General features: G+C 38.0%; 1 protein-coding gene, 1 non-coding gene and 4 pseudogenes across 7 annotated transcripts; 4 read left to right on the top strand and 2 right to left on the bottom strand.

Moving 5' to 3' along the window:
- The first annotated feature begins 373 nt into the window (after window positions 1–373).
- Window positions 374–8934, top strand: Y71A12B.13 (annotated as a pseudogene). 2 transcript variants are annotated; one of them is made up of 9 exons: window positions 374–481; window positions 555–830; window positions 997–1176; window positions 1234–1394; window positions 1445–1489; window positions 5056–5195; window positions 6966–7179; window positions 7963–8474; window positions 8768–8934. In that variant, coding segments are annotated over exons 1-9 (1803 nt in total). The 2 variants fall into 2 exon arrangements; another variant differs by lacking the exons at window positions 374–481; window positions 555–830 and having other exon boundaries at window positions 1000–1176.
- Window positions 8935–9206: 272 nt separating this feature from the next.
- Y71A12B.14 lies at window positions 9207–10240 on the top strand (annotated as a pseudogene). The gene is made up of 6 exons: window positions 9207–9395; window positions 9444–9665; window positions 9713–9796; window positions 9866–9959; window positions 10004–10103; window positions 10154–10240. Coding segments are annotated over exons 1-6 (776 nt in total).
- Window positions 10241–10645: 405 nt separating this feature from the next.
- Window positions 10646–10782, top strand: Y71A12B.21 (annotated as a pseudogene). The gene has a single exon. A coding segment is annotated over exon 1 (137 nt).
- Window positions 10783–11979: 1197 nt separating this feature from the next.
- On the bottom strand, window positions 11980–12775 carry Y71A12B.19 (annotated as a pseudogene). Its single transcript has 3 exons — window positions 12453–12775; window positions 12185–12406; window positions 11980–12134 (listed from the first exon to the last, which is right to left on the bottom strand). Coding segments are annotated over exons 1-3 (700 nt in total).
- Window positions 12776–17792: 5017 nt separating this feature from the next.
- Window positions 17793–19493, top strand: Y71A12B.11 (RNA polymerase sigma factor RpoD). The gene is made up of 3 exons (NM_061038.6): window positions 17793–17859; window positions 18544–18627; window positions 18684–19493. Exons 1-3 carry the CDS (start codon window positions 17810–17812, stop codon window positions 19408–19410), a joined length of 861 nt encoding a protein of 286 aa, NP_493439.1. The 5' UTR covers window positions 17793–17809; the 3' UTR covers window positions 19411–19493.
- Window positions 19494–20220: 727 nt separating this feature from the next.
- Window positions 20221–20317, bottom strand: mir-1818. Its single transcript, NR_024294.2, has one exon. It is a non-coding gene; the product is annotated as a pre-microRNA mir-1818 (primary transcript).
- Between the last annotated feature and the right edge of the window lie 429 nt (window positions 20318–20746).

The following is a 20746-nucleotide window of genomic DNA, read 5'->3' on the forward strand; positions in this document are numbered from 1 at the left end:
ATTAAAATAGTGATTATGGGGAGTTTCAAAAGATATGCGGCTGGTGGTGTGAAAGGGAAAAGGTATGCACGGCGAGGCAAACCTAATGTGTCCGAAGAAGTTTCCACAGTAGTCTCATTTGGCTGTCTGAATATTTAACGCGAATAAGATTTGTACACTGCACCGCGGCCATTTTATTTGACTACAATTTGTCCAGTCAGCTCTGGCTTTTTCATTATTTAATGAATACATTTCCTGAAACTACAAAAGTAAATGTGCGTCAGGTATGATGCATTGTACGCAAACACTAAACACTGCGACAATTGAAAAAAAAAGAATTTTTTTTCCATCGCGAATTTCGAATTAAAAAAAATTTCTCCATTTTTTCCTTAAAATGTCGATCGCGTATGGTTTCGACCCGAATATTTCGCCAATTTATGATGATGACGATGACGAGCACCGCCATTCCACCCATTTCAGCTCGGCGGACACTCCGAAAAAGGTTTTTTCGATTTTTTCTTTCATTTTCTGAATATAAATTAAGAAATTCTGATAAATTGTTAACTTTTTTGCAGACCGGACGCCCGAGCAATCGAACAATGGGCACTTCAATTCAAATCAGCGGGGATTTCAGTAATCTCAGCAGTTTTCGCCCGGAAAACTCGGCGATTTCGGAAATTGTTCTGGATTCCGGCGATGAAGAGGAGGTTACAGATTCTCGGGAAGATGTTGTAGACCATGATGATGATGAAGAAGTACCTGAATCCGTTGAATATCTGGCTGAAACCGTCATTGTGCTCTCCGACGGGTGTTGCCTGCCTATTCGACATCATTTGTCGGAAAAATTAATTGTTAGTAGGGGAATTTCAAATTTTTTATCAAAATTTTGTTGGAAAAAATCTGAAAATTGCTGAAAACGCCTGAAAATACGCGAAAGTTCATTTTTAACCGAAAATTCGAATTTTTAGGTTTATCTTCACAAATCAGTTTTCCCCTTAAAAAACGAGAATTTTTCAGGAAATGGGTGCAGAAGTTCAAAAATCAATCGATAACCGGACCACCCATATCGTCGTAGACCGCTATGCCGAAGAAAAGCTTGTCGGAGAGGCAATGTCCAGAAAACCGGAGCCTCCGATGTTGGTAGACGTGAAATGGATTCAGGAATGTCTGGATAATCGACAAAAATGCAAAGAAAACGTCGATTTGTTTTCAATTTTCATCGATTTGTTTTCAAATAAATTCCCCAATTTTCAGACAAACGTGACGCCGGCTCTCAAGCTTCCGGGAACCTACTCCATTAGGCGATGAGGAGGAAACTTTTTGGGAGGATATGGAAAATGATGCTCCAACTGACCCTGCAAAGCTTTTGGAGCAAATTCGGAAGCTCTCGGAGAGGCTTGATGCTTTAATGGATTGTAAGCCCCGTAAAATAAGGATTTTCAGTCAATTTATATAATATTTTCAGACGTTCCTGTCATCAGATTCGAATATCATTCTCCGGATTGCCCTAGTACGATTTTTTGCCGAAAATTTCTGGAACAATTCCTAAAAAGTCGATAATTAGCGCAACAAATAGCTCTTTTTTGCTTAAAAATTGGCCAAAATCGTAGAAATTTGATAGAAAATCACTAAAAAATAATTCGATTAGGCTAGAAATATTGTAGTTTGTAGTCTAAACCTCAACCACAACGTTTTCGATCAATTTTTGGGTTTTTTTTTCGCAAAAATGTGTCAAATGTACTATTTAAATCGCCGAAATTGTGAAAAATTATTGCAAATTCTATTTTTGACTAAAAAATGATTTGGTTGAGGCTTGCACTACAAACTACACCTTTTTTAGCCTCACCGAACATTTTGGTGAGGCTATAAATATTGTTCATCAGATTTCTCAATAAAAATACGATTTTGCATTAAAAAATTGAATAAAAACACAAAAGTTTGGTGGTTTTCTTGATTTTTTCCGAACAATCAATAATTTCTGCAAAATATTGCCAAAAGCGAAATTTAAGACATTTTCCCAAAAAATAATCATTATTTTTTCCAATTTCTCTCAGAACATACTTAAAAATTAAAAATTTAACTATTCTAACCAATTTTTCTGAAACCTTTGAAAAGTTTCATGTTTTCCGTCAAAAAAAGAGCCGAAAAACATCAATTTTTGTCAAAAAAAGTGCTCTAAAATATCGATTTTTACTGAAACCCATCAAACATTAGAAATTCAGCTGTTTTATCGAATGTTTTGGAAAACACTTCCCATTTTTCCTCCAAAAACCCTCAAAAATCACGAATTTAGCTTCCAGATCGGTGGTCAGCTGACGAATATCAACAATTCTCGGATCGCTTCGCTCCCCGAGAATTCGTTTTCCCTGATCAAGTTACGCTCTAATAAGACAACACGAATTATATAGTATTATGGGTTTATTGGTTTGGGTTTTGTGTGGTATAGGGTAGAACCAGCAAAGCCGGGGGCTATAACTGTCAGTCACGGCTATAAGCTTGAGGCGTTTAATAGTTACAGATTCTTCACCCCGATACCAGCTATTCAGCTATAGCGAAAACCTTGTGAGAAGAAACTGCCGACAGATAAACCGTATTGTGTGTGAAATGACTCTCAGTTATAACAGGAGAAACTCTGCTAGTATCCGCACATGGAAACGAGAAGTAGATAACCTCAAACTACATCTACTCTGGGCTTGAGTGAACTGGGAAAAAGTGACAAAAAGGCGAAGCATTTGGCTCAGTTATCTGTAGTTTCAAATGACAGCCGTGAGCTAATATAAGATAAAGTTAAGATGAACGTATAAATGCGGCAAGGAACTGATCGCCTTACTCCGTAGTTACTGAAGCGTATAGGAATTCTGAAACTGTGATTCGTCTATGTCTTCCTGGAAGTGTGCTAACCGCCAAATTGCGACGTCGAAGGGGCTCATTCGGCTAAGTCAGCTATGAACTTCCTGTGACTGCTAATTAGTCTAGATTGACTCCAACATGCCCACGCGCACCACCTACATAGCCCTGCGTCGTTCGTCCTAGTGGAGACAGGGAAAAAATGCAAAACGAAAATCAGGACCCTCGCGTGAGAAAGGGGATGAGTCGAATCAAAAGATGCGTATACAAGGCCAGAAAAATGTGTGATAATCACAAAATGTTTCTCAATTATACGATAAATCAGACGAAAACTAACCGTCTTTACACCGAACTTGGCAGTATCACGTCACCCGCGAATTTCCAACTTAGGCTTGAGCGACTGTTACGTAGTCTTGTGTAACTCCTACGTAAACCTGCGTAACTCTTGTGTAGCCTGCTTCGTCGAATATAGCGGGACCGGAAATAGTAGAAATTCATGAAAATTGCGCGGACACAAAGGAGCTAGCATTTACGGGGAATTCGCATCTCCACGCTCACAAAAAGCGCGGTATGGCTGAAGAAAATCACCGCATTATGAGATTAAAAACTGAAATATCCGACGGTTAGACGTCTTCACACGGAACTCGATAAGATGAATATTCCAGAACCCCTGTCTATCCGAACATGATCATGTGCCTGCCGAGCGGCTAAATCAAATCGAACTTCCAGTAGGGCCTTGCGCCACTCCTACTTTGACTTGCGCTACCCCTACATAGACTTGAGCAATTCTTGCGTAGACTTGAGTAACCTAACGTAGACTTGCCATGCAGGATGAAACGCTCGTAGTAGTGGTAAAAATAAGGAAGAAAAGAAATAAGGGGAAAGGAATATATGTCACCTGAGAACGAAAAAGCATCTAGTCAAGGCTACGTCTAAGTTACGCGTACCGGAACACTCCAGCAAGGAAGATTAGACACGACCATCCGGCGTCCCTTAATAACATTCATGGGGCTCTCGATATGTAGACTCCATCCATATTTTCCAGTTACCGCGCTGGAAATTTCTATAACCGTCTGAAAGTTTCCCTTAAAAGCAGTCCTCCGAACACACTCACAACTCACGGAGTCGGCTATTGTACTCATAGATACCCTGACCTGATTCCATCGGTCCATTTAAGCGTAATAAACACGCACGGTAATATTTCTCACTCGACGAAAATAATATAACTTGATAGATAGCCTTATCGTGGCCTGCACTCGTAAATTCGCGATAAAGAATTGCTCTTTCTGCGTTGTGAACTACGGTTACATGGTAACCACAAAGAGAAAACATCCGTAAAACTCGGGCAGCCCGATATGACATCTCGATAAATGTTATCGGAATATTCACTAGACTCATGGAGTCGACTTCACATAAAAACAAATACCTTTCACTCGACAGATATCTTGGGACCCGGTCCATCCTTACATAATAATAATAATAATAATTTTTTTTTTTTTTGAATTTTCTAACTCGACAAATACCAAAGTAGCTAACAAGAGATGAAGAGATAAATAGATAAAGAGATAGAGAGAGATAGCGTGCGCGAGTGCACGAAACGGAAAGAAGTTAGAGAGAAAGCGATAAACGAAAAAATTATATAACCAAAGCGCAAGGATAAAATCACAATGCAGGAAAGAGCGCGAGAGAGAGAAAAGAGACAAATGTGAACATATTCAATCTCCGGGCCGAGAGAAAAACCACTGAAATGGGCAGAAAAACTTGGCGAAATATCCAAACGGCAGGGGAAATTAGCCCTTGAGCATCAGAAAGTAAGCTTCCTAAGCGTTACAAGCAAAAAAACTGAGAATTGTAATGATTCCTTTCGCAAATCCTGACTTATGCGCAGGTTTTCTTTGAAAAACGTAGGAATAACCACATTTTTATCATTACTAACGAGAAAAACGCTTGAAAACGCAACGGAATCGAGGAAAATCGATAAAAAACCTAAATACTACTAAGAATTCCATAAAAATACAATAAAACCAAAGAAAAATCCAAAAAAAATCGATGCAAATCGATAAAATCACGTCCTTTTTCGTTACCAACACGTAGAATGACGAAATCTCGCCGCTGCGCGCGAGGAAAGATGTCGTCGCGTCGAGACCTGCCTCTCACTAAAGGCGATGCGCCTTTAAGCTGTCGCTAGTAATGTCGCTTCACTTTCTCGGGAAAACATACAAATATCAGGATTAATATATATCCGCAAAGAAAATCAATATTCCCGGCGATGAGATTCTCGAGATTTCGTCCGGTAGAGCGCATTCTCTGATTCGAACCGATTTGGGCGTTTTTGCGATTGGCGATAATAATTTTGGGCAATGTGGACGGTAATCCTGAGATTTCGGAATTTGTTGTGGGCTCGGAAGGTACAACAATCAGAATTTTTAGCTAAAACTGAGCCTATAGGCTTTCATATCAGCTTTTAGACTCCCAAACAGCTAAAAATCGAGCTCAGCATCGTTTATCCCCCAACTTTGAAATTCACTGCATTTTGCCGTAAGATCCGGTGTACGGTAGAATTTGAAAGAAACTTGAAATTTCGATTCAAAAATTGCAAAATTGTTTCAATTAAGCTCTTTTGCACCTGAAAGTTTAAAATGTACAAAAGAAAAATGCTAGAATATTCAAGAAAATCGAATTTTCCATCTAAAAATCGCCGCGCCGAGAAGCTTTTGCTCTGTGAGCTCCAAATAGGAAGCCAAAAACTTTCGATTTGAAGCCCAAAGAGCAGCTTTTCGGCTCTGCTGGGGCGCTGAGTTGCGTTCGGTGGCAGAAACTGGAAAATTCTGAAATTTTCTAAACTAAATTTCGAATTTCCTAAACTCTGAAAAACGCTGGATTTTTCTGAAAAAGGGCTTTAAATTTGTCAAAATGAGCGGAAGAATCTGAAAAATCGATTAAAAAACTCAAAAAACTGGAAAAAAAAAATCAGTTTTCTTGCGTTGTAAATGAGCTTTCCCAAAAAAATTGGAAAAAATGCGATTTTTCATTGAAAAATTGAATAAAAATACAAAAATTAGGGGGTTTCTCATTATTTTTTCCGAAAAAATCGATAAAACGTTGCCAAAAAACCTCAAAAAGCAGATTTTTAGCAGTTTTTCACTGAAAATCGTCAAAAATCCCGACTTTTTCGAGAAAAAACAACGAAAAATCGATAATTTCTTCCCAAAATCCCCATTTTTTTTCTAATTTCTCACTGAAAATTCTCAAAAATTAAAAAATCTACCTATTTTAATTAATTTTTCTGAAAAATTTGAGAAATTTCATGTTTTTCGCCAAAAAAAGAGCAATTTTATGAAAAAGTGCTCTAAAGAATCGATTTTTCCCCGAAAAGTCAGAAATTCAGCTGTTTTTATTGATTTTTTCTGTAAAAAATTAAAAAAAAAAACTAAATTTGCCCCATTTTCCCACTAAAAACCCTCAAAAATCACGAATTTAGTTATTTTAAACAATTTTTCCAAAAAAAAAAAACCAAAAAAAAATTGCCAAAAAACCTCAAAAAGCAACATTTCGGCAATTTTTCACTAAAAATCGATTTTTTTCTCTAATTTCTCACTGAAAATTCTTAAAAATTAGGAATTTGGCTATTTTCATCAACTTTTTCTGAAAAATTTCATGTTTTTCGCCAAAAAAGTGAATTTTTGCGAAAAAGTGCTCTAAAATATCGATTTTTTGCTGAAAACCGCTAAAAAATCAAAAATTTAGCTGTTTTATCGATTTTTTTTCCGAAAAATCGATAAAATGTTGCCAAAAAACCTCAAAAAGCAGATTTTTAGCAGTTTTTCACTGAAAATCCTCAAAAATCCCGACTTTTCCGAGAAAAAACAACGAAAAATCGATAATTTCTTCCCAAAATCCCTATTTTTTTCTAATTTCTCACTGAAAATTCTCAAAAATTAAAAATCTACCTATTTTAAACAATTTTTCTGAAAAATTTGAGAAATTTCATGTTTTTCGCCAAAAAAAAGCCATTTTGCTCTAAAAAATCGATTTTTCGGCGAAAAATCAAAAAAAAACAGCTGTTTTTATTGATTTTTTTCCCTAATAATTGTAAAAAATACCAAAAAACCCTCAAAAATCACAAATTTAGCTTCCAGATCGGTGGTCAGCTGACGAATATCAACAAATATCAGGATTATTATATATCCGCAAAGAAAATCAATATTCCCGGCGACGAAATTCTCGAGATTTCGTCCGGTAGAGCGCACTCGCTGATTCGAACCAATTTGGGCGTTTTTGCGATTGGTGATAATAATTTTGGGCAATGTGGACGGAATCCTGAGATTTCGGAATTTGTTGTGGGCTCTGAAGGTACAATATTTGGGATTTTTAGCTAAAACTAAGGCTTTTAGGCTTTTAGAGCAGCTTTTAGACCCCAAAAAAAGCTGAAAATCGAGCTCAGCCTAGTTTTTTACCCCAATTTTGAATTTCTGTGCATTTTGTCGTAAGGTCTGGTGCGTTGACGGAAAATTGCGTACCTCCAGACCTACAGTAGTGAAAAATCTCAGAAAATGTGGTTTTTGTCGTAAAATCGAGCACGATTTCGAATTCCCACGAATTTTTCAAGTTGGCAAATTGCCGGAATTTAAAATTTCCGGCAAATTGGCATATTGCCGGAATTGAAAATTTCCGGCAAATTGGCATATTGCCGGAATTGAAATTTTTCGGTAAATGGGCAAATTGCCGGAATTGAAATTTTCCGGCAAATCGGCAAATTGGCAAATTGACGGAATTTAAAATTTCCGGCAAATCGACAAATTTTCGATTTTTTCTAATTTTCCCCTGATTCGAACCTGAAATTTTAAAAATTTTCAGAAAAAAATTCAAATTTTCACCTTAAAATTGCATAAAACCGCCCCAGCAGCGCCGAGAAGCTTTTGCTCTGTGAGCTTCGAATAGGAAGCTATAAACTTCCGATTTGAAGCCCAAAGAGCAGCTTTTCGGCTCTGCTGGGGCGCTGAGTTGCGTTCGGAGCTCCAAACTCGGATTTTCATAGATTTTCATAGATTTTCATAGATTTTCATAGATTTTCATAGATTTTCATAGATTTTCATAGATTTTCATAGATTTTCCTCCCAAAAATTGAATTTCCAGAGTCTCCACTACTTCTCCTGTCATTTCCAACCTCGGAGCCAATAATCTCAATCCACTGCTCAATGGACACATCATTTGTCGTAGATTCCAGTGGCGCCGTATTCAGTTTCGGCCTAAACGAGGACGGCCAGTGTGGAAATGAGGCCTACGGGATACAATGGGAACCGGCAAAAGTTCGAGGAGACGTGGAAGGCTCGAAAATCCAAAAAGTGTCAGGATCCACGGATACCCTACTTGCCTGTAGTGAAAACGGCGAAATTTTCATTTGGGGACAAACGGAGTACGGTCAAGCGGCTGGAGCAACTGATGAGATTCAATTGAATACGTCACGCCACGTGGCAAACTCGCTGGGACCTATAATTTGTGTTGATAGTACACAGTCATCTGTTGTGGCACGAAATTCCCGTGGAAATGTCTTTGTTTGGGGTGTTGGAGTACTTGGAATGGGTCCTGAAGCGGAATCTCTCAAAACGCCCACGCAAATGGATCAACCGCTTTTTGATAGGAAAATGGTGATTTATGAGAATTTTTGTCTTGAATTGCAAGTTTTTAACTCAAAAAATTTTCGAAAAAGACCATTTTCAATTGGAATTTAGAGTTTCCACAGATTTTCCCTATGAATTTCGAGTTCAGCAATCTTTTTTACACATATCCAGACGGTTTAAATCCGTTGCATTGCCTGAAAGTTGCGTACTTTTGGAGCTACAGTAACCCAGAAATCTCAAAATTGATGCTAAGTTTCCAGAAAAAAAAAACTGAAAAGTAGCAAAAAATGCCCAGAAATTGATAATTTTCACAATTTCAGGTCACATCCGTCTCTGCCGGCAACAGCTGTATGTCTGCAATCAATGAAGACGGCCGACTACTCAGATAAATCGAACCACGCAGGCACCGCTCCAAACCACGCAGGTGACTGCCCACCACGCAGGCAACGCGTCAAGACCACGCAGGCAACCAAAAGCACGCAGGTGACGCCTAGGAACCACGCAGGCGACTTGACGGTGGGCAGCTATTGGCAGTGGCTGCAAAACCACGCAGGTGACGCCTACATACCATGCAGGCAGGCAACGTTCAGCCACGCGCTGGATTCCTAGGCCAATGGCTGCGTACTCCTCTTGGACAACTTTTTCTTCTATTTTTTTTTTCTAATTTAATGGAATTTTCCGTTTTTTTTCTTGCAAAAAGCACTTTTTTTATTAATTTTCAATGTCTTCATGAAACTCAATAATTGTTTTCAGGTAAATATGTCAACCCCGGCCCGAAAAACCCCAAAAGGAGGCCGAAAGCGGCGTGGCAATGGACTGGAGGAGGAGGAGACACCAAAACGCCCTCCCTTCAACAATTTTCTTGTGGCAAGTGTGAAGAAGGAGAAACTGGAAACTGAAACGTATAGTTTCACAAAATCCCAGCTCCAATAGCTGCTCGAAAAAGCGGTAGTTTTGCTAATTATCGCGTTTTGTCACTAATTTACTGTATTTCAGAACGCGAAATCGGCCAGCCACCAAGAAAATCAAGATCCAGAAGAAGAGAAAGATGAAGACGATGAATACGAGGAAGCCGGTGAAACAAGCAACACCTACCAATCGGGAATTTCGGATGACGACGATGAAGGCCGGGCAAACCATCACGTCAATGGCACTTGCCCTATCCGAATGGGAAAGGAATTGGTGCGAACTGCGCCGCATTCGATTGGTCGCTTCAACGTAAGATAAACTTTATTTTTAAAAAATATATAGCAACAAAATTTCAGAAAAAACTTTCGGAATCGTCCGTTCGAACTATAGACTGGGATTTCAAAGAGCTTAGGAAAATCGCGGAAAATTCCAAGTCAAAGGTGAACAGAAGTTTGGAAGCTGCACAAATTCTCCAAATCCAGATGTAGTTAAAATAGTTCACTTTTCAGACAATTCCTCCATAGCTCCTCCACACCTTCAGTGTCCACCCAAATTCGGTGAATCATCAGATTCTTCAAGGAAGACTTCTCAATTGGCCTATCAGTAAGCTATTCTTGTCCAATTTTTTTCAAAACAAAAATTTTCAGGCGTTCTTTACAATATTCTACATGTTGTAGCCGGATTCGAATGACAGTTCCCGAGTGCGGATTTTGGCGATGTTTTCTCCCGGCAGGTGGATCAAAAATGGTAAACACCCTTCTATCAATTTGTATTTCCAAAAATCAATAATATTGCAGCTTGAACGCACGGAAAAAGATGAGCCAGGAAAAGGACACACCATCACACTGATCACTGGGACGAAAACAACTGCCTCATGGACTTAATTTTGTTTCCCACCCTTTTTTGTTGTTATTTTTGAGATTTTCGTTGTTAGAATATTGTAATTATTCATCAATTCGTTTTTTGTTTGATTTTATTAGGAATTTCATCACAAGTAGTCAGTTTTCTGTACATTTCGTGACTTTTTTGGTGTTTTTTTGTTTTTTAGTTAATAAATAGTTAATAATATATTTTTGAAAAACAATCGTAATTTGCGTTTTAGATGGTTAAACGGCAGTAAGGGGAAAGAGCGGGCTGCGAACTGCCATTGCTGCAAGACCACGCAGGCGTCGCCTCCAAACCACGCAGGCAACGCGTTGAAACCACGCAGGGACTGGCATTCTTGAGCGTGGTTTGTACGCGTTGCCTGCGTGGTTTGGAGCGGTGCCTGCGTGGTTCGATTTATCTGAGTATTCATTTGGGGAAAAAATCGATATTCAAGCTTAGGCCTCGGACATCAAAAACGTCAATTATTCCCTTATCAATTATTTTTGCCGGGAGATGTACGAACTGCCGCACTTGGACCCGATCATTCTTTGTTTTTAGTTAATTAATATTGATTTTTTTTCTATATTAAAATTGATTTTTTCTGATTTTTAGTGTTTTTGCGTTGTTTACATTTCGTCGTAGGATTGGCTGAAGATCGCATACTTTTTGGGCTACAGTAACCTGGAAAACTGAAAAATAGAAAAGCTAAAATTGCTGTCTAGGGCGAAAAAGCAGGAGACACAGTCTCCTCACGTGGAAATGACCCAACAAGGGGTCTTGCGCGTTTCTCGTGAGCGTGGAAAATTTTAACACTGAAAAGTGATTTCCTTCATTTTTTTGTTACTTTAAAGTGGATTTCATAGTTTTTAATTACGCATCAATTGTTCACATGACTGTAAGGAAGGTGGAGAAAAAAGAAATTTAAAAATTAATTGAAAAATAGAGGCCCTGCGTAAAAAAGTAAAATCAACCAAAAATTGCGTTTTTCTCCAAGTTTTCATGTTCATCATTCTTTTTCGGTATAAAACTGTTTTTCATTTGAAATATAGCCTTTGATTGAACCTGATAAAATGCAAATATGAAGAAATAACACAAAATTTAGCGTTTTCGGATATATAAGCTAACTTAAAGCTTATAAGCTAACTTAAATACACAGCACTTTTTGGTAGTTGCGCAAACGCGCTCCATTGGATGTTCAAATTCGAATTTTCAGATTTTCCTGTATCAGCTCGCAATTACAGTCATTCCAAAAAGCTCATTTTCAGAAAATTTGGACAAAATTCTCAAGATTATTATTTTTTAATATATTCAGTTGAGAACGTTCTAATAAATAAATGTGTTTATTACATTAGCATTGGAAATGAATTTAAAATAGATCAAAGGCCTACGATTTGGATCCTACACTCGAATGGAGTTGCGATTTATTAGAATATTGGGAAATAACTATGAATCTCGCAGAAATGGCTCATTGTGACACTAAATTCAGAAGATTTTCACAATTATACAGTTTTTCGTCGGTTTCGAATAATTATTTTCAGAAAATTTCGTTCATCTGATCAATCTAACATGCTTTCGAAGGATGAGGACCCGAAGCCACCTCCCGAATTAATAAATTCTCATAAATCATCGAACTTGATGGAAATGATCCGATTATTTTTCCATTGAAATATTGAAGCCAATTAGGATCATGAAATTTTTATTCATTCCGTAAAAATGTGTGCAATATATAATAAAAAAGCTGATAAGATGGGGTCAATTAACAAGCACATAATCCATTGCATGGCAATCCGTGGCACTTCTCCACATTGTCTTCGGCTCCATTGCAGAATGAAGTGAGGGCTTCGGTCAGAGTGAGATTGTTCTTGGTGTAGACATCTGTTGAATCCTCCGCAAGCACTGTCCTCTTGGCATCTGAAATAATAACATTTGAAATGTTGCTGTGAAATAAATTGAAAGCTTACGGCCATCCATCGACACAAGAGTTGCAGTTGCAAGTTCCGACAAGAGCTCCTATGCATTTCCCACTTCCACATTCAGAATCTCCATGGCAGAGAGCAGATGTTCCGGTTTCGGTTTCAGTCTCATTGAGTGAAAGACGAGCACTGTCGAGAACCATCCGAGAGTTGGCAAGCATGATGTTCGAGAGCATTCCAAAGTTCTGTGCGTTAGCAGAGAGCGGTCATCTGGAAGATTTAAAATATTTAGTTTAAAGGGGGTCGATAAACTAACCTCGATGACGAAGTTAGCTTGGTGAATGAGCTTCTGTGATTCAGCTTGAACTTGTTGAGCATACGTGTTGAGTGTCTCCAACTGTTCAAGAGTGAGTTCGTCAACAGGAACGACTGGTGATGTATCACCGGAAGTTTCCTCATTCCCTGAACTCTCGCGGGAAGATTCACCAGATGATTCTCCAGAACCTTCTCCTGAGGCTTCACCAGACGCTTCACCTTCTCGCCGGAAAATTCTGCAGATGAATCTCCGCTAACCTCATCTTCACTGGTGGAAACATCACGTTTGGCACGGATCGCATCGGCTGGAGATCTGAAAAAGAACTGATATTAATTGAATTACACTGCTATTCAAACTGAAGTTCGAAGGCATCTCAAGAACGTTCACCGCCTTTCAACACAGGAATTAGAGAATTTCAACAACCAGATTGTTGCTGCCAAAGTAGCTGAAAAAGGTACAGCTATGTATGCCTGCAATGACTGTAACGGGAAATATTCATCCAAAGCGTCAGTTCTCAACCATTACCGTCGGGCACATCCAGACACCTCGGATCCCAGTAAAATTACACTGTATCCTACAGCAAAGCAGGTTCACGGCGTGTAAATTGGTACCTCTGGCCTAGAAAAAAGCTTGAAAAACAAACGTACGCAATTATGAAAATGCGCGTGGTGTTTGCGGACTTGACTACCGTAGTCCACATAAATTTTAGCAGTTAATACTTCCCGGTTTCGTTTTACATGATAATATCGTTGAATTTAAGCAAAAAATGCAGCATTAGTTTCATGAAAAAAAAAATAAGAGAAACACTAAAATTATATGAAATTCAAATACAAACAATATGAACTACGCATTGAACGAAACAAAGCAGTTTGAAGCTGCATTAAGGAACGGCGCTTTTAAGTGTAAACTTGTGACGGTGGGTATACATTTTTTGTACTTAAATTGTTCAAAAACCTTCATTTAGTCAATTGGTGAAGTTTCAAAAACTTTGTGAATCTAGTTTTTGAAAAAATTTAAAATTTGTGGCAATTTCACCGATTTTTCGTGAATTTCCGAGCTAAAATGGAAAAATTCAATGTGAACTTGTGACGGTGGGTATGAATTTTTTGCTCACAATTTGATTATAACAGTCTACTGAGTAAACTGGTGAAATTTTAGAAAATTTGTGGATCTAGTTTTTGAAAAAAATTCAAAAATGTGCAAGTTTTGACGCATTTTCCTAATAATTGCCTAATAAATCGAATTTCCACCTTTATTTAGGAAAATAATCGTTTTTATATGTGATTTATTCGTTTAAAAAACAATTTTTTGTATATTTTTGTAGTTTTGATCCATTATAATGTCTTATTCATCGATTTTCAATGACATTAAAAATTTAAATTCAAATTTCGCGCGCTTTGCCGCGGCCATAGCCTAGGATTCTCACTTTTCGCTAGGCCAGATGTACCAATTTACACGCCGTGTGGGTGTGTGTGTGTGAGAAAAGGGGGTGGGGAAATTTTGGCAAAACTTTAATTATCGTTTTTAAAATAACGAATAGAGATATCACAATGAACTTAGATACAGTGGATAGGTATTGAAAAGGAGAACTTAAGTTTCGAGTCTCAAACGTTTTGAACATAAACTCGAATTTTCCTTCAATTTAAAGTGGTTTTCGGCCAGTACTTCGGTGTGCGCAAAAACAAGCGGGGTATGGTTTTCCACTTGTGGAGCCGACAGGATGCTTCAAAATCAACCCCCTTTTAAATGAACACACGTCGCTATATTTTGTGAATGTGGAGAAAAAAGAATTTCAAAAATCGGTTCAGTGAGAGCCGAGATATAAACGTTCTAAGTTGTTGTTACATTTTTTCGGACATTTTTTTGAACATTTTTTGAACACCGAAAACGCGTGTGTGTGGCAAGATGGGGGTTATAGGAAGGAGGCAGAGTCACTACTTTTAGTGAACTGCCAGTCAAAGAAGAGAGAAGTACATTTTCTTGTAGATTAATTTGTGGGTTTTCTTGGGAGTTATGAGCTAAAACTTGCATGGCATATGTTTTTCACTGTTTTGAATCATTTGCAAACATTTTTTCCTCTTTTTAGAAAAAAAATTTTTTTGAAAATTTTGAAATTTTGTAAAAAGGTGTTTTAGTCACTTTCAAAACGTCATAACTTTGCTGAACCTGGACCGAGGCAGCTAAATTTTTTGTAGGGATCATTATTTTCACTCTTTTATCGAAAAAAAATACTATGTCACGCCAAAGTCAGAGATTAAATTTTTCGACTTCCCTTGTTAGGAACATGTTCCTTCGGAAAAATTCCCCTTCGGAAAACGTACCCCTCATCGAAAAAATTAAAGAATTTATTTGGACGCGCATTTGAAAAAGCTCATGGGGACGCAAATGAAAATCGCGACTTTAAGCTCAAATATAAAACGAGGGAAATTTTTTTTGAATTTTTCACTTAAATATTTGGAATAAGGGGAAAATGTGGAGTCATTTGAAAATATTTCCCAGATTTCGGTACTCCACCTACTATGAGTGACAACTTGATCGAAAATTAGTATGGCAGCCTCTATTAGTTTTGCACTCTCCAATAGTTTTGCATCTGATTAGGTGTTCGAAAATTAGTACAGGGTGGTCCATAATTATGGACCATCCTGTACCATTGGTAGCATACGGGTTGATGTTTGAACCACTATATTTATTGGCTACACATTATTGTTATGTAATAAAGCTGGACCAGGAAAAATAGTTTATGTAGTTTAATACATTACTAAACTATTAGGTCAAGGAATAAGTTTTGTCGTTTTTTCTCAATTTTGATTTTTTCTCAAATGTTTTTTTTTGTAGTTATATAGAAGACTGGTAGGAATGACAAGCCTATCAATATCAGTCATATCAGACACCTTTAAGAATATATCCAGCTCAAAACTGTGACAACGAAAAAAAAATTTTTTTTTTCGATTTTTTTCATTTCTTTGTGAAATCAAAAAGTTTACATGCCTTGAGGTATTAGACAGTTAGTTAATTACAATTGAGCAATAACAGCTCCAGACGCCCTTTTTTGGTAGCGCTAGATATGTTTAAAGTGCCAAAAGAGCTAGATTACAACATTATTTAACAAACGCATCAATAGCTACATTTTATTAGTTGATCACTTCTTTGAATATGCACTGGTTGCTGAGCTACGATGATTTTTGTGGAGCTGGTCCAATTTTTCAAAACCCTTTTCTATTCACTATATGACCCGTAACTCCAAAACCAGTTGACCGATCGAAAAATGAACAACTAACAAAACATTTATCTGTTTATTATAAACATTTCACAATTTAAGTTTTTTTTTAAATGTATCTCTTGCGGACAACGATATGAGTCACTTTAGGAAATGTGTGAAAATTTGAAAAAAATTTCGAAAAAACATTCAAAAAAAATTGAAAGGAAATTTTTTCTTAGATAAACTTCTAAATACTTTTGAACAATACTGTGTACCTGCTAACTAAAAAATTGCATTTAGTTTTCCTAGTCTACGTTACTTTTTGGGGGAGAAAAATTCAATTATTGAACAATTTTCCTATTTTTTCAAAAACTACGAGTATTATTTTTTTAATGGCTATTAACTTTGCGAACATAAGTAATATACAAAATGTACAAATAATTAAATGTTTATAATAAACAGATAAATGTTTTGTTAGTTGTTCATTTTTCGATCGGTCAACTGGTTTTGGAGTTACGGGTCATATACTGAATAGAAAAGGGTTTTGAAAAATTGGACCGGCTCCACAAAAATCATCGTAGCTCAGCAACCAGTGCATATTCAAAGAAGTGGTCAACTAATAAAATGTAGCTATTGATGCGTTTGTTAAATAATGTTGTACTTGATTACTTTTTTGTATCTTTCACGTGCTTCAAGTTAACGCTGCTCAAAGTTAAAAAAGTCATTTTTGCAGGCACTTTTGGCACTTTAGACACATCTAGCGCTACCAAAAAAGGGCGCCTGGAGCTGTTATTGCTCAATTGTAATTAACTAACTGTCTAATACCTCAAGGCATGTAAACTTTTAGATTTCACAAAGAAATGAAAAAAGTCGAAAAAAATTTTTTTTTTCGTTGTCACAGTTTTGAGCTGGATATATTCTTAAAGGTGCCTGATATGACTGATATTGATAGGCTTGTCATTGCTACCAGTCTTCTATATAGCTACAAAAAATATATGAACCAACTCCGTCACATTTGCGGTCGCCGGAGCCGTGGGAATGACTATGCTTCATCATTCATCGAAAATCCGTGCAAATTGTCGCTTTTGGAAAACATTCCGCGCTCTAGTTGCCGCCAAAAATTTGTCGCTCAAGGTGTCCGTGGGGAGGGGATGGAAGCTAATCCAGTTTTAGTTTCAGATTCTTCTGTTTTTGGTTTTAGTGCTCCAGATTTGTCAGCTTGTGATTCTGTTGGTTCTCGATCTGCTCGTGAAGTGTTCTCGTCGGTTGCCGGCAATGCTCGGAATGCTACTTGTGCAAATATAACTACGATTCATGTCACGGAGAGCAAGAGTTCGTTGAAGAAAAGCCACAGAAGACGTCGCCGTGTGGCTAAGAGTCGCCAATCATATACTGCTGGAAGTTCGCCAATCAAAGAAACCCATCTGGACCCCCTGCTGGAATCCGATGTTGCGAGTGACGGCGAGCGTTTACAACCCGGCATCCTCCTGTGTCATTCTCTTCGACAGAGCCACCCACGACAAGTTGTGCGAGGATCAGCCCCAAACACTGATCATGCCTCCACTCGCCGCAGAGGTCGAGATACCGCCTCTGGTGGTGATGCCCCTAGCCCAGGCATAATTTCTGGCTTTTTGTCATATAAGAGGGGAGATGTTGTGGACGGAACGTAAACCTGAACTTTATACAGACGTGACCTTTGGGTCATCATGAACTTATCGCGTAAGCGACCTCTCTTTATAATTCATTACTTCTTACACTTCTTGTAATAAACTACTTCTCTCCTTGTCTCTCGCTCAATACACAACAGTTCATTGTTTTATCGGATAGCCTGTGAAAACATGAACCTTCCCGGCTAACTGGTGTTGCTGTGTTTTTTTTTTTGCAAATCGATAAATGTATTAATTAGCGATGTACCTGAAAATCCGAACAGATCAAGATGAAAGTAACATCTGCTCTTTTCCCACATCTTCCTAGTTCATACTGGTCCCGCCTACATGGAGTACGACACCTGGTCAATTTGCGCGTTCTGTTTCCCTTTATTGGGGTCTCTCATTTTTTACACAATATTCTTGTTTTTTTCACTTTATTTTTTCTTTTTTTTTTGGTTTTTGAATATCCGTGTAATATTATTATTTTACAGAAACTCGTTAAGTCGATTATGTCCAACGTTCCAAAGGCAGACAGTTATTTGGAGAGACAAGAGCATGGGTTAGTATTTTTGAATTTAATAACACTTTTGGCTCACATTTTGTTGAAATTGTCAAGTTCATTTTTAAATGTTTGCAGTTTTTTCAAGATTTCCCAAGCCTAATTGGAAGATTTTTGGAAGATTCATAAGACTATTGGAAAGTATTGGAACCAAATCTTCGGACCGAGAATTTGAAAATCTAAACCTAAGGAACTAAGCCTTCGTGATCCAAGCCTAGGGACCTAAGCCTACAAATCTAAGCCTAGACGACTAATTCTTAAGACAAAAGCGTGTTAATCAAATCATAGGGGTCTAGATCCAGGGCTCCTGTGGACATATGCCTCCGGATTTAAGCCTAGGGACCCAAACTTGAGAACTAATCCTAAAAACCGTGGACTGAAGACTTAAGCTTAGTAGTCCGAACTTGGGAAGTAAGCCTGTGAATTTAGGCGGCCAAGGTATCTAAGCCTAATAGTAAGGGACCTAAGACTAAAAACCTAATTCTAGAAAATTAAGAATTTGCGCCTAATCATAAATGCTTAAGCCTAGGAACCTAACGGACCCAAGCAAAACGATCTAATAGTAGGCCTATGCACCTAACCCTAGGGGCCCTACTGAGCTAAACTTAACGATATAAGCCGAGAGACATAAGCCTAGTGACCTCTGAATTACACTGTAAACAATCCATAGATCCACTTTTTCAGTTCAACTCTCTCCGAATTCATCCAATCCTTCGAGGAACAATACAACATCAGCATCCAAGAACTGATTGATCTTGCGAAAACTAAGTAAGTATCGAAAACTTTTTGAAACTATTATATGATCCTAAATTTCAAATTTCCAGTGCTGCCACCACCAAAAAGAGCACAATGTCCAGTGAAATTCAAGAAAAACTGGATATTTTAAAGAAGCAAGATGATCAACTCCGTGATGCTCTTGACGAGGAGCTGAAATTTCTTGGAAATGATGATCCACAGGAGCTTGCTGGTACCAATAAGGAAGTTACAGTGGATGATGCCTTGAAGTCGCCCGAAGCATCTGATGATTCGGAGTCAGATGCATCCGACGAATCAGAGTCAGAATCTGAATCCGAGGATGAATCGGAGTCGGAGGGTTTTGACGAATCTGAAGATGAAGAGGAAGTACCAAAGGAGACGGGTACATATGCCTTTGAATCAAAGCCCGAAGCTTTAGATGATTCGGAGTCAGAAGCCTCCGACGTATCAGAATCTAAAGATGAATCGGAGTCAGAGGGTTCCGACGATTCTGAAGACGAAGAGTATGTAGAAGAGACGTGTACAGATGCCTTGAATCAATTGGAACCAGAGTCCGATGCGGCTGATGAATCGGTGGAAGAAGAGGAGGAGGAAGACGAGGATTCCGATGATTCCGATGATTCCGATGACTCCGAAGAAGAGGAAGCAGAAGGATCAACCGCCCAAGCTCCAGCAGAAAAAGCAAATTCGAGCACAACCACGACCGACCAGAACATAGGAGAGCTAAGCGACATGGAAGTCGCGGGACTTGTGCTCTTAGGGATTTTGATGATTTTACTAATGGTCTTTTTTTAATTCATTGGTTTTTGTTTGAATTTGTTTGAAATTGTTTTGTTTTCAAAGTTTCCATGTTTTTGTTCAATCAGCAATAAATATGCATTGCTCGCAATTTTGGAGTTATCTTTAAAATGTCTTGTTGGTTTAAATGCTCCTAAGCCTTCATCGATTTACACTGTCAACTTTGAAATAAAAACGCCTTGTGAGGTGTCCAATCTGTGATTTCCTCGAATTGAGTGGGAAGATCACACGTAAGAAATCTCAAAAGGCATTTTTTTTTTGGATTTAGTAAGAGTATAGCTGTGAATAATAAGTTGTGGAGTTTCGAGGCTGTATGTGTCACGTTCTAAAATCAACAAGTCCTAATTAGCCTTTGCACTTTGCCTAGTGATGAGCGACAAGAGATATTCGTGAGGTACGAGAGATATCAAAACTAATGACAGCTTTGGACTTTGCTTATTTAAAACTTGTGACTTGAAGCTGAAGTTTCACGTGGTGTCAGGCTGTCCCATTACGGCTTGATCTACAAGAAATGCGGGAACTTTTCTCCCAGACCATGCGCAATCAGTTGAGAACTCTGCGCCTCTTCTCCCGCAATTCTCGTAGATCAAAACAAAATGGGACTTTCAGGAGTTTCAGGAGAAACTTCAGGTTTTTTATGACTCAACTGCTTGAAAAGTTGAAGTTGCACTATCCAGTAAAGCTTAATGCCGAAAAGAAAACCCGCTACTGAAATTGTTAGGTGCCACAGTTAGACATACTTGGGACCTTTTTGACGAAGTCTTGGAGTTCTGCAAAACTGCAACCTAAAGTGTGACCTTCCTTAAGAAGAAAAGAAAAGCCTGTCGAGGTTTCCAAACTATGATTTTATCAGTTTGAGTGATAAAATCATGGCATGAAGACCACAAAAGGCCACTCTTTCCAGTAATCAGCAGGGGTAATAGCTAGATATGAATAATAAGATATGGAGCTTCAAAGCTCTGTGGTTGTGGAAAAGAGAGACGCAGAAAGTGCTAGAGTCACGTTTCAATCAATGAATTTTAATTAGTAACGAAAAAGTAACGACGTGATAAGGGATAAGATATGAGGAAAAGAGTGAGATTTGCTGCTGGGTTATGTTATAATGAACAATGCAATCCAGATCCAGAATACGTAGCTAGAATTTGTGTGAGACATGAAAAATGTTGAGAAAAAATTTCATTGTATTTGAAAGCTAGGGGGCGTGCTTTTATATAGTTTATCGGATCATTTGATAGTGGTGAGGTGACAATCTGAAAAAAAAACAAGATTTGAAATTATTCAATTTCCTGATAAAAACCAATTTTTTTGGCCAATTTCCTCAAAAAAAAGGTTT

This window comes from Caenorhabditis elegans, chromosome I (genome assembly GCF_000002985.6).
Source record: "Caenorhabditis elegans chromosome I".
Lineage (NCBI taxonomy): Eukaryota > Metazoa > Nematoda > Chromadorea > Rhabditida > Rhabditidae > Caenorhabditis > Caenorhabditis elegans.